This window comes from Cavia porcellus, unplaced genomic scaffold (assembly GCF_034190915.1).
Source record: "Cavia porcellus strain 051 isolate PalLab524CR breed Dunkin Hartley unplaced genomic scaffold, mCavPor4.1 scaffold_18, whole genome shotgun sequence".
NCBI classification, from domain to species: Eukaryota; Metazoa; Chordata; class Mammalia; order Rodentia; family Caviidae; genus Cavia; species Cavia porcellus.
Window position 1 is genome coordinate 69,971,810 of NW_026947501.1, and position 12,945 is coordinate 69,984,754.

At 57.5% G+C, this 12,945-nt stretch overlaps 1 protein-coding gene across 16 annotated transcripts in view; it reads left to right on the forward strand.

The window, feature by feature from the left end:
- Nucleotides 1–12,783, forward strand: part of Evc (EvC ciliary complex subunit 1) — a 43,572-nt gene extending 30,789 nt beyond the window's left edge. For 4 of the 16 annotated variants that reach the window (XM_063230180.1, XM_013146552.3, XM_005001191.4 and 1 more), the window contains 10 exons: nucleotides 140–352; nucleotides 5,927–6,036; nucleotides 6,177–6,387; nucleotides 7,088–7,294; nucleotides 7,489–7,633; nucleotides 8,743–8,845; nucleotides 9,168–9,294; nucleotides 10,159–10,252; nucleotides 11,174–11,270; nucleotides 11,528–12,783. In XM_063230180.1, the coding sequence (XP_063086250.1) occupies nucleotides 140–352; nucleotides 5,927–6,036; nucleotides 6,177–6,387; nucleotides 7,088–7,294; nucleotides 7,489–7,633; nucleotides 8,743–8,845; nucleotides 9,168–9,294; nucleotides 10,159–10,252; nucleotides 11,174–11,270; nucleotides 11,528–11,612 (1,392 nt within the window). In that variant the 3' untranslated portion in view covers nucleotides 11,613–12,783. Of the gene's footprint in view, nucleotides 1–139; nucleotides 353–2,929; nucleotides 3,164–5,926; nucleotides 6,037–6,176; nucleotides 6,388–7,087; nucleotides 7,295–7,488; nucleotides 7,634–8,742; nucleotides 8,846–9,167; nucleotides 9,295–10,114; nucleotides 10,253–11,173; nucleotides 11,271–11,527 lie in introns of those variants that run through there. The other 12 variants (XR_010040874.1, XR_010040875.1, XR_010040876.1 and 9 more) reach the window with 12 other exon arrangements.
- Nucleotides 12,784–12,945: the final 162 nt, after the last annotated feature.

The window sequence follows — 12,945 nt, forward strand, 5'->3', positions numbered from 1 at the left end:
GTGTGTGTTGGTACGTGTGTGGCCACATGCGCACTCCCCTGTGTCCCCTGTGTCTCAGGGACTGTGCAGAGCGAGGGGTGGAAGGGAGCCTGGCAGGCACAGGGTGGCTCGCTGTGACCTAGTGGGGTTCTTGCCACAGGAGCTGTACCGGAGCACCATGGACACCTTCCAGCGCCTCGAGGACACCTTGTTCCTGCACACGCTCCCAGGTGTCAGTGGCCTCCCCCGGGCAGAGTGCCAGTCCCTGCAGCAAGAGATGCAGGAGGACGCAGCCCGGCAGCTGGGGCACTCGGACCGCTTCCGGAGACGGCAGTGGGGCCTCCTGCAGGAGCTGCTGGAGCAGGACAGGCAGGTGGGCACCTTGAGCCCGGCTGGGCTTAGCGTTTGAGCCCTAGGAGGATTACCAGGGCTTTCTTGTATGTGGCATTCCCAGTGCCTCTGAAAGATGCCATAGAAAGATGTTTGTACATCTTTGTGCCAGAGTCTAGAGATGTGAGTGGCTAAAGAATTTAGCAAGATCCGAATTTTAAAAAAAGGAGTTTATTCAGATCAGACAGTACACACTATCAGGAGGGACAGCAGATGAGTTTGCAAAAGAGGAGTCACACAGTCCGGGTGAGACATCAGGACTTTCCTGAGGCTTTGGGGCCAAGGGTTACCGGTCCCGGTGGCAAGTCTGGGTGTCTCAGGAGCTTTCTCTGGGTTGCCTGGATCCTGCTGATGTCCTGGAAACACCTGCACTATATCTAAAGTTGTGCATTAAAGTTGTAAGCCGAGGGCTGGGATTTAGCTCAGTGGTTCAAGCACCTGCCTGGTAAGCACGAGGTCATGAGTTTGATCCCCGGTACCAAAAGAAAATGAAGTTGTAAGTCGGTGAGGCCATTTATCCTGGTCTCAGAGAAGCCTGTTAGCTTCAGATAAGGAAAGCGATGTCGATGAACCCTGAGGGAGATGGGTCAGGGCTCACAGCCAGGAAGGAGACCTTGTAATCCTAGCATCTGTGCGGTGTCTTGTGACTACCCAGCTCGTGTGGAGAGACCACGTGATTGAGTGTTAACTCTTCGGTCGACACGATGTGATCCACACCTGTTGCCCACCACAGAAGGCAGAAAGAGAGCAGAAGCCTGTCCTCGGTGACAGGGAGCCAGCAGCCAACGCCCTGAGTCCACCCTGAGAGTGGCCTGCAAAGCATATTTTTGAAGTGAAGGAAATAAAGGGAAGGAAGAAGGCATTCGCTGGAGGGGGAGGGGAGGGGCTGCACACTCAGAAAACCTGGAACCTGAACCACAGTCAGTGCGGTGCCCCCCAGGGGTACTTGGCTTGACCCCAGGCACTGAGCATAGGTGAGCCCCCCACCCCAGCAAAAGGGACTTTGCCATCTGAAGTTAAGGATCTCAAGATAGCAAGGTCATGCTGGGTGGTCCAGGCAGCCTGATATCCTCAAAATGGTCCTGCAGGATCAGAGGTCAACCTCTGACCAGGAACCTGAGGATGCTGAGAACTGGATGGGAAAAGGGACAAGGGACAGAACGTCCCCCATGGTCTCCGGAAGGAGCCAGCCCTGCAGTGCCCTGACTATAGCCCATGAAGAGTTATGTCAGACCAACCTCCAGGACAGTAAGGAAATAACCTTGCATGGTTTTAAGCTGCAGGGTTATGGCAGCAATACGAAACTAATAGAATAAAATGTTAAAACCTGTTCACTAAAATCAGCAATTTTCCAGGGAGACGCACACGTGAATTCCCCTCCTCCCTCGCGTTCTGCCCCCTAGAGGCCAAAACTAAGGTGCTTAATATCCAGGGTCCTTTGCAAGTTGCAGCCGACGAGAGAGACAGTTCGGACCTGTGAGCCCCAGTGTGGTCACTGCAGAGGCCCTTGTGCACACAGGGCAAGCGTCCTGCCACTGGGCACCCCCATACTCTCCATAGGGTTTTCAGTCAGTTATAAAAAATACAGCTGCAGCAGCTGAGGTCTAGAACAGAGGTCATCAGCACGGACGTTAGAGCCCTAAAAAGTGTGTAGGAAGTGGACAGATGCCCTGTGCAGCGGGCAGGCACACAGCCTGGGAGCCTGCCAGCCTGAACCATGTCATAGGTAACTGGCCCACCTACTTCCTGCTTCCATCTGGGAGTCCTTTGCAGACAGAAGCCCTGCATGTCCTGTTCCCTCACCCTCGATCAGAGCCCAGGGGCTGGGATGTGGTCAGTGTGCAGGACAACTTGGCTGCATTTCCAGCTATGCCAGTGCAGCTTTGCAAGTGACCACAGGGTCCTTGGACTCTGTTCTGCCAATGGATCTACATGAAGCCAGATTCATACCAAGTCCTAGGTCCCAAAGCAACCGGTTTCCAGTTTGGGAAGTGGGGGACCTGGGCTTTCAAAAACTCACATGCCAGGCATGGTCGTGCATGCCCGTAATCCCAGCATTCAGGAGGCTGAGGCAGAAGGATCACCGTGACTTTGAGGCCAGCCTGGGTTACATAAGTAAGTTTAAGGCCAGCTTGCATATCGAGACCCAGTCTCAAAAAAAAAGAAAGAAATTCACCAGATTGTCGGTGTCGCTCCCGGCCGGCAGGAAAAACACACGACAGATTCTGACGGTGTGCAACCTTGTCTTTATTTGTCTCCGCGTGGGCCCCGCGAGGCCTCTGCTCTGCCACCAGTCCTTTCTTACCGGTGGACTTTCTCTATCTCTCTCTGTGCTTCTCTCTCGTAGCGGGAGAGGCACTCACTTTTATAGGGTAACAGTGGCCAATCAGTTCAAAGTGCGCGATGCGGGCTGATTGGCTAACATCAGTTGTTGCTAGGCAGACTATCTTACAGAGCGGGTTGTTTAAGTCGCCAGGGCAATCAGGGGGCAGGAAGCAGGCGCCAACTTGGCTCACTCGATGGGAGGGGTAATTTAGCTCAGGCTTTGCCTTTTCTACAGGCCTCACGTCCGCCAAGTAAGGCGACCGGGCTCGGCCGCGGCTCCCAACACCAGATGAGCATTGCAAATGCGTGTGTGCACCTTTAGAAGCCGCTGGGGATTGTGAGGGGCCCTCCCCCAGTGCTGGAGCCTCAGGACATGGATTTGAGCTTAAACACGCAGCAGGCCGGTGACTGAGCCACTCAGCTGACCCCTGCAACTCTGTCTCCAAACCCCAGCTCTGTGTAAAACCTGGTGAGCAAAATGCCCAGCAGGCGGCTATGTAATAATCACAAAGCCCATTTCAGTGCTCAGTGATAGTGACCCTAAAACAGAGCTGGAATTTTATTTCTGAAAAAATACCCACTGTCTTAGTTTGTTTTTTTTTTTTTTCCTCGTTGCTGAGACAAAATATCCCACACCCAAATTCAAAGGGGGAAACACAGTTTGTAGAGGTTTTAGTCTATAATCCCAGGCTCGGAGGCAGGGTGGAGGGGCAGAGGGGCATCACAGAGGAGAACAATTCATGACAGGCAGAAGGTAGCAAAGCAGGAAGGAGTGACCACAGCTCTTTCTGTCCTTTCTGTCCTATCCAGCCTACTCAGGGCAGGCTACACTGACACCCTTAGGCCTAGGCCCTTGATCCTAGCATTGCACTGTGAACCAATCCCAGAGTCACACACACTAGACCCAGCCACCTCTGAAAAGCCCCACCTACGACCACGTGAGACTTTCTGGTGACATCTGGACACAGCCACAACACCCACACTTCATCCAAAACTCTGGTTGCATTATCCAGATGGCAGAGTACGTGTGGCTCCTTTTATGTTCTGTGTGTTTACTTGCCGGTGAGTGTGGTATTTGGTTTTCTTGGCTTGAGGGAAGATTCTCAAGGGGAGTTTTGTATTAGAGAAGAATTAATGACCTCATCAACTAATTAAATAAGTACAACCTAAGGCCGATTTCTGGTGCTGCCAATGTAATAATTAATCTATAATTGCTTAATTGCCTTAAATTGGTAAAGATATTTACAGATCCAGATTTTCCTGTGCTTGCTGTATTTCCTTGTTGATTGAAAAAAAAAGGAAAAATCAACTTTCTGTGGTTCAGATGAGTGTTAGGCACGAGAAGAAAAGCAAAACTCTCCATGGTCCCATGAGGCAGTGCTGGGCCATCATTTGTCTCCATGTTATAGTTTTAAAAGGCCTTGGAGATTTCTGAGCCTGTTTTTCCAGGAAGTTATACATTACTGACTGCCTGGAGGCAGCACCAGCACAGGCACTAGGCTATGTCTGTCAGAGGTGACCAGCTCTGGCGTAGGTCTGTCCATCTGGGACCCCAGTAGCCCCAAACCCTCCTCCTACACCCAGGGCCAGGTCAGGTTCAAGGCAGGAAGAACTTGTAGATGTGATGATGCTCTGGAGCATAAGATGGGGACTCCTCTGCTTAGCTGGCCAGACCCCCTGAATCGTGAGGGTCCCTCTAAGCAGAGGGTGCTGGGGTCTGGGTAGTCAGCATGAGGAGGACTCGAGCTGGGCGTGACAGTGGAGAAAGGGACCTGTTATGGCTTAAATGTCCCCCCCAGCCTCGTGCCGTCATGGAGGCAGTGAGTCTAGCATTTGTGATTGGCATGTTGTGTAGCTCTGGGATTGGTGGTATGAGTGCTGTACCTGCCCAGGGGCGGAACCAGCATACCTATAAGGGAGAAAGGAGGCGTGCTTTGTCATCAGGCCACGCCCCCTCGACGCGACTGCTTCTTGCCACCAGGCCCCGCCCCTATCACTATCTTCTTGCCTCTGTATGCTGGAGGTGGGCATCTAGATATAAACTGTGCCGCTGTTGAGGCCACAGAATAACCTAGTGGCAGTGACAGGGTCCACACCCCAGCCCTCTGGGAAACTTGCTGCTTCTGACCTTGGGCTCACAAACCTGTGACTTACCACGGTCTGTTGATTTGTTTGGTTTGTCTTCATGGTACTGGGGATTGAGCTCAGGGCTTTTGCATTGAGCTAATCCCCAGCCCTCTTTACTTTTTATTCTGAGATAAGGTCTGCTAAATTGCTTAGGCTGGGTTTGAATTTACAATCCTCCTGCCTCAGCCTCCCAGAGTGCCAGGATTCTGAGTCTGCACCACCGCACCCAGTTCTGTGTAATCATAGTAAAGGAGTGGAGGTGGCCGCTGCAGGCACCGTCTGTGCTGGTGATCATGGCCTCCCTGGTTGTCCTTGAATTCTCTTGCTACTTTTATCTTCATTATTAACATTTACAGCAAAGGACAACATTAACTCACTGTTTGGGTTTTTTTTTGTTTTTGTTTTTTTGTTTTTTTGCTATTTTGGGGTTGAACCCAGGGCTTTGTACATGCTAGGCAAGGACCTGACCCTGACCCACATCCCAGCCCTTAATTAGCCTTCAAAAGAATCATGGCTGGTACATGCCTGTAACCACAGCGTTCTGGGAAGCTGAGGCAGGAGGAATGCAAATTGGAGCCCAGCCTGGGCAACTTAGTGACTTAACAAGTAGTCAGTGCAAAGGCCCTGGTTTCAATTCCAGTACTTCTCCCCTCCCCCCCCAAAAAGTAAAGTTTTCTAATGTTCTGGTTTCCCAAGGTAAGAGAGTCTTGCCAACTCACAAGAGGGGACGGAGACCATTTTTAGTGGAATGTTCTGGGTAGGGCAATGAAGTTTTAGGGGGACCAAGTGTGAGTGATACCAGGGCATGAGGCCAGGACGGGTGGCTGGGTGCAGGCGGCCCGCATTCCATCCAGACCCGTGCACATCCATGTCCCACATGCAGCCTGCATACCCAAGACCGCTTTGCTGACACAGCCTTGGTGGTAACACTGGCCTGAGTCCGGAGCACATTTCTCTGGGTGACAAGATGGACAGGATGCAGCCTGGTGGAGCTGGAAATCATTTTAAGAGAACCAGGGCAGAAAGAGACTTCATCAAGAGCCAGGAAGCCTGGGGCTGAGCTGCGGCTGGCTGACGCCTGGCAATCCTGTCTGTCTGCGCACAGGTGTGGCTGGAGGAGTGTGCGCTATCTGCGCTGCTGCAGGCCCAGCTGCGGGAGGAGCAGGAGAGCACGGTCCGCGGAGTCCTGGGCCGGCTGGGCGGCCTCACGGAACAGTGAGTGCGGCTCCCCGGGAGCCAGGGCCCAGTGTCTGCGGGACTCGGGGCAGCCTCAGCGTCCTCCCCTGCAAGGGGGGGCACGGGGATCCCGAGCTTGAAGAGAAGGAGGCGCTGACCTGGGCCCCCCGTCCCCACAGGTCCACGCAGAGCGTCCTGCAGGGCCACCGGCTGCTCCTGTACAGTGCCCTCCGCAGGCTGGGCCTCCGCGGCGACGCCCTGGCCGCCCTGGCTCAGATGCGGCTGTCGGGGAAGAAGCGGCCGCTGCAGGAGCTTCGGGAGCAGCATGTGCTGGAGCAGGGCTCCTCGCCCTGCCTGGACGAGCACCAGTGGCAGCTGCTCAAGGCCCTGGTGAGGCTCATACAGTGCCCCTCACCCGGCCCAGGCAGGAAGCATCCTCCTCTGGGCTCCGGTCTGGCTCCACACCCAGCGCTTACACACCTGAGCCTGCCAGGGTAGTGTTTGAGGCTGCTCCCCTGAGAGACTCCGAAACCAGTCCCCCAGGCCAGGGCCTTAAGCAGCTCAGCCTCCTCCTCCTCCCAGCCCCGAGGCCACAGGTCAGTGGCAGAGCCAGGACAGAAGCCCAGGAGCGCAACTGCAGCTCTCTGGATGGAGACCCAGCAGTGAGGCGCACGCCCGCTGCGACCCTCCATTCCTGCCCCTTCCTCCTGCCAGGACAGCAGCTCCAGGGCCCATGTCCTCGACACAGCTTCTGTGATGTCCCCAGCCTATCCCCAGGCTTAGATCCGACCTCTCAACCTGGCTGTGCTGTGTGATTTCTAGAAAGTCACTCAACTTCTCTGAGCCGTCACAAACTCATCCGTCCTAGTGTCCAGGTCTCACCATGCTATAGGAGGAGGACGAGGCCCTGCATTGCGCGAGGGGCCGCAGGTGGTGGCTCTGGGCACACAGTTGGGGGCCAGTAATACTTTTATCTGGGATGAGGGAGGAGATGTGAACAGACACCGGGGCTGCACTGTGCTATGGCTGCCGCCCCCTTCCGAGCCCTCTCCGAGCCCCCGGCCTCGACCCCGATTGCCTTCCCCCGCAGGAGGCGCGCATCCTAGAGGGGACCACCAGGCTGGAGGACGACGCACAGCGCACGCGGATGCAGCTCCAGCAGCAGCTGCTGGCGGAGGCCCGGGACGCCAGGCAGCGGCTGCAGGCGCGCACGGAGCGGGCGGTGGGGCAGGCGCTGCTGGAGCATGCACGGAACGTGGCCACCAGGAGCCGCGCCCAGGACAGGGACGACTTCAAGGTACGCGGTTACCGCAGCCCCTTCCCTGACGTTGCACCTTGCTGGCCAGCGCCAGATCATTCCACCAACACCCCCACCTCCCTTGACTCGGTCCAGACTGGGAGTGAGCAGAAGAGGGGACCCTGGGCATGGGGTGTGGGGGGCACCAAATTGGCCTGTGATCTGCCTGTGTCTTTCTGTCCCTCCCCCCACAGCGGACTCTGGTGGAGACTGCTGCAGAGAGCGTCTACGTGACCCGCGCCACTGTTAGTTGCCTGGCACAGGCGCAAGACCAGCGGCTCAGCAAGGTGGCGCAGGACCACGCAGAGCGGACCCTGGAGCGGCTCAAGGCACTGCACAGTGCGTCCAGGCCCAGGCCACGGGGGCTTGGGGAGCTTGCTGTTCCCACGAAGGCTCGGTGTCTCCTTCAGGGTGTTTTCCAATGGTGCTTTAATCCCATGTAACGTAGTGCAGCAGGGTGAAGACAGCACAGTGGGGTGACTCGGTGCGACCAGGGTCCCCTGGAGGTGATCGATGCTGTCTCTGAGCTTCCTGGCCACCAAATAGATAAAGTCCCTGGGCAAGGGTCACCACAGGGACCACGAGAGGGAACAGGCCAGCAGCCCGTGCGAGGTTCCCCAGACCCTGTCACCTCCCGTGGGCTGGCTTAAGGTCCCTGGGTACGAGTATGTGGTGTCCCCTGTCCGAGAGGAGTCCAAGCAGTGACATGCAGGTCATGCTACACAGAAGCCAGCTTGAAGCCCACTGCTCGCACCCACTTCTCAGCACCCAACCCTCAGGACTGGCCAGGGTCCCACACTTGCGCTCTGGGACCTCCCCTGCCAGCTGCCAATTCCAGCCCCAGCTCCACCCAGGGAGGGCTCTGTGAGGCCCCACGGATTGGAACCTGCTGGGCACCTCGAGCCAGGGAGGCTGGCGCCCCCTGCCAGCGTCCCCTGGAACTGCAGTCTGGGCCGTGGTTACTCCACTAATGCTTAGCAGGAATAGGTGGTTCTCAGCTTGCGATCCCTAGTGGGACAGCCAGGGATAGAGGGGGCGTGATCAGAATGGTCAGCGTGGCCCGAGGGTGTGCGCCAAGCCCGTCCTGTAGCCCCGGACACCTCGTCACTACTTTAAATTTTTTAAAAGCCACGTTTTCTGAGCAGCAGCGTCTACGAATCAAGACAGAGCTCAGGCGCCAAAGGCCTTGGTCAGTTCCGGCCCAACCTGTGCGGTGGGCGCCCGGGCTGCTGCGATGTCCCCCATATGCCGGCTGCCTCGATCGCTGCTTCTCCCTCCTGAGACTGACCCGGCCCGTGGCTGAAGCCTCGGCAGCTGGAACCCCAGGCCCTTCCCTCTGCTGGTGCACCCCCTCCCCGGGACCCTGACAGCCCCCCCCCCAGGGCTGGGAAGAGTCGGTCCGCATGCCACGCCACAGCTGACTGCCCTGTGTTTGATGACCGGCCCAGGTGAGAGGATGGACAGCTACAAGCTGCAAAAAAAGCAAGAATTCAGGGAGCCCTCGTCAGGGAGTCAGGCAGCCGGCGGTGCCCCCCAGGGCATCCCCCAGAGGTGAGGTCATGCTTCGGGCTATGGGGTCCCCGCAGAGGTTCTCTCTCACCCCACTCTGTCCTGTGCATCTCCCCTGTGCTTCAGCAGGTGACCTTGCCTGAGCCCCTCCTTCCCTGGGGCCCCATCCATGCCAGCCACACACAGCACTAAGAGCTGACAGGGCCACTCTGCTCCGGGTGGCAGTGGTGCCGGCTCCCGTGAGGCCTCCAGGGGCTCAGGCACCTCTAAGGGTCACACAGTTCCTGAGCTCAGCTGGCCCTTGTGACTTGAGGACACAGTGACCTGGGGCTCGGGCAGTGCTGACCACCTGTCCTTCGCCCAGGGTTCTGTCCCAGCAGAGGAGGTTCCGGGCCCAGTTCACAGCGCACCAGCAGTTCCGCCTGGATACACAGAGGCAGAAGGCTGAGGCGCTAGACCGGCTGGAGGCCCAGCTGGAGGCCCAGTTGCAGGTAGGGCCTATCTGGGGACAGAGGGGCAGTGTGACAAGGAGCAGAAGCGGCAGAGCCTGCAGGGGCTGCTGGGAGGGACCTGTGACCTCGCCACAGACCCCAGCCTCTGCACTTGCGGGTGTTTGTGTGGCTTGTGACCCACTGGGTCCCCCTGGCCAGTGCTGCAGGTGGGTCTCAGGGCTGCAGCCTCTGTGCTGATCGCCACCATCTGCACCACGGGCCTGGTGGCAACCAAAATGTCACTTTACGTGAGCCCTCAGGAAGCTCAGTCCTTGGGATGTAAAATCCCATCCACGAGACAGGGTCAGATGTGGCCGCAACAACAAATCCCCACCTTAAAAATCTTCCAGAAGGAAGCACATGACAGAGTTTGGGCCCCTTCAGTGTCACCCAGACAGGGCAGCCTTCAGTGACCCCTTCAGTGTCACCCAGACAGGGGCAGTGGCCACCATAAGAATGCCACTGCGCATTGTGGGCAGCTGTTTACCGGGTTCCATGAAGGACAGTCGCCGAGCCGACTCCTGCCATGTTCTGCCTCGCAAAGGAAACAGTTGCTACTGTTGCCCTGATGACAGAGGGGAAACTGAGGTCGGGGACATGCAGCTCGAGAGTCCATCTGCTTGCGTCATGGCGTGAGCAGCGGAAGTCAGGGCTCTGGGCCCCAGGCCCTGTCTGCCCCACACTGGGCAGCAGCGGGCAGGGAGGGTGCGGCTGCCGGATGGGAGCCCCTCTGTGGTGCTCCAGCCTCTGCAGACCCCCTGGGAAAGGTCCCCCTCACACGGGAGCAGCCCCCACAGGCTCGGGCTCTGTCCTGCCCTAGGGGCCTGTGCAGGGGCTGCAGCTGCTGCTCTGTTTGCCCACCAGGAAGCCGAGCAGACCTTGGTCACTGAGCTGGCAGCACTGGCCCGAGTGCCCCTTGGTGACCACAAGCCATCCTCCAGCAAGCTCGGGCAGCCGGGTGAGTTGTGTGCTTGGTGGGCAGGGAGATAGGGCCCTGGTCCTTCTGCCAACCGGCTGTGTGGCCTCAGGAGTCAGGTGAGACGTGAGCAAAATATGCGGTGAATGTTCGACTTTTATTTGTTACAGTCAGAGACACTGCCATGTGAGTTCCATCCCCAGTACCCCCAAAAAAAGACACTGCCACAAATCAGCCCAGAGTCCTTCCTCTCTTTAATCACACTGTTCCCGTTGTCCCTGACCCTTCCTGAAGCAGCTCTGAAAGTTCTCCTCTAGAGGGTCTTAAAGATGTGCCATCACGCTGCCTCCAGGGCCTGAATTAGTTAAAAACGTTCAGCTCTCATGGTCATTTGGACTTTGATTTAAGAAGCAGCCTCATTGTCCACTGACAGACAGATGGCTAAAGAAATGGGGTTCACACCCCGTGGAGCACTACTTGGCCATAAAGAAGGCCGGGCTCGCAGCATCTGAGGGAGATGGCGCCCTGAGACGGAAGCGTTCAGTAGGACAAGTCAGACACTCAGCTTGGATGCAGCACGGTTTCTCTTGCAGGAGAAACCCAAAGAATAAATAAAATTAAAGAGCAAAATAAAACATGACAGAAAATGGGGGCAGTTTTTTCATAGAGAAAGGATGGAGAGATGGGGGAGGGAGAGGCGGAGGGAGGAGAGCAGCTTTGAACAGAGTTGAGATGGGCTGTGTGCGTGGACCTGCTGCCCACTGTGCCCTGACCCTTGGGGACTGCAGACACCTACTAATAAAATTAAACGCAGAGGGAGTCTGACAGGTGGGTTCCACCCTGCTCTGCCCCTCACCCATGCTGGCTCAGAAGGAGCTTGGCTTTCCTTCCTGGGCCTCAGTTTCCCTATTGGTGAAGTGAGTCTCAGGCCCACGGAAGGACCTTGAATCCTGTCTCCTGCAGAGAAGCTGCCGAGGACCAAAAGGAAGAAGCCCCTGTCCCGGGAGAGAGGAGACCCAGGGTCACCTAGCGATGAGCACCCCACCTCCGGATCGCCCAGGTACCAGGGTCCCCAGCTCATCACCCAGTGCCCGTTCCCTCCGGGTGGGTGCGGGGTCGAGCAGGGAGATCCTTGGGCTGGGGGAGAGGTGTCACCCCCACACCCCGCTTCTCTGATGCCACCGGTTGCAGTAGGTGGCTGAGCCTAGCACCTGCACGAGGTCCTTGCTCTTGGCCAGATGCTCCCACTTCCTGGAGAGGGAGGCTGGGTTTATCTGCCCAGGTCTCCCCAGCTGCCTTTTGTACCCTCATTTTAAGCAGCAAAAGACTGAGTCAGCAGGAAAGCGACGCAGGTGACGGTGACGGCTCTGGGAAGATGCTGAAGAAAAGAAGCCTTCCGTAGCTCCGGGTGAGGGCCCGGGACCAGACCTGAGGCGCTGGGACCCGGTCCACACACAGCGCAGCCCCACCCAGCCACCATGACAGCAGGCCTTTGCGAGGGGCCTGGAGAGGGGCCTGGAGGTGCCCTGGAGAGCAGCATGGGGACAGTGGTCCTAGGGCGGGGACAGTCAGGAGCCACTTTTGGGTGGGAAAGGCTTGATCTCTGCCTCTCATTCTCCGTGGGCCCTGGCATGCTTCCTCTTGATCCCCCCTTTCTCCAGAGGGTCCCCTCCCATCCCTAGTCCTTTGTCCCCGCTGTCCCCTGAGCCCCTGCCGTGGAACCTGTCCTGTCCTGTCCTGTGCTGTGGTGCTGTCACAGCCTGGCGCCCTCTCTCCTCCACCCCACAGGGTCTCGGCCTCCCTGGCACTTCCTGGACCCCAGACCAACATCCCTGCCCCCTCTATTCCTGAGTCACCCCCATCCTACCCCACACCCTGGCCATGGGCCGCCCCAGTCTCCCCACCAGCAACAGTGCGTGGCTCAGCCAGCACGAGACCCCGTCACCCAAGAGGTGTTCACAGAGTCCAATTCCTGTGCCCCGAAGCAGGGCTCCTCCATGGGGGCCTCAAGGACAGGACAGAGCCTACACCCAGCCAACAGCCCCTGGTGGAGCAGGTGGAGCCCTGGTACCAAGCAGCAGCCTGTGCCCTGTGGAGAGGAGTCCCTGTGTCACCTGTGTCACCCCACAGGTGGTGAGGACATTGGATGGCACCCAGGCCAGCCACACATTCACCAGCCAGGGAGGCCTAACCCACCGTGCCCCAAGCCCCAGACAGAACAGGGGTCCTTCAGTGACCCCAGGACCCACAGTGCCGACACTGGGGTGAGAGGACTCCTGGCTTGGGGTCACTCAAGTCAGGCCCCAGTGGAAGTGGGGCCTCAAGGCCTTGGGAGTTGGTGCTGGGATGCCTGATGTGGGGACCCCAGCCACAGCTCTGTGGGCACAGAGGACACCTCCCTGGCGACAGTGTCCCCAGGGCCTCGATGACTGAGGGTCTTTAAACTGGCACACAGGACCCTGTGCTTTCCCCCTGTGGAGGCCTCCCTGAAGCCTGGCCCCCCTTGGTCCGCCTGTGACCCTCTCAGCTCCTCCTTGCTTGCTCCTCAATAAACACAGGCTTCTCAAAATTTATTCACTTCCTGGTGCATCTGATTTATTTCGCCTAACATTGTGGTCCCAAGGTGCATTCTGTCTTCCTACAAATGACTTGAGTGTATCCTTCTTTACAGCAGAGTAGTGCTCCACAGTAGACAGGCACCAGGATTCTTCATCCATCCGTCTGCTGGTGGACAT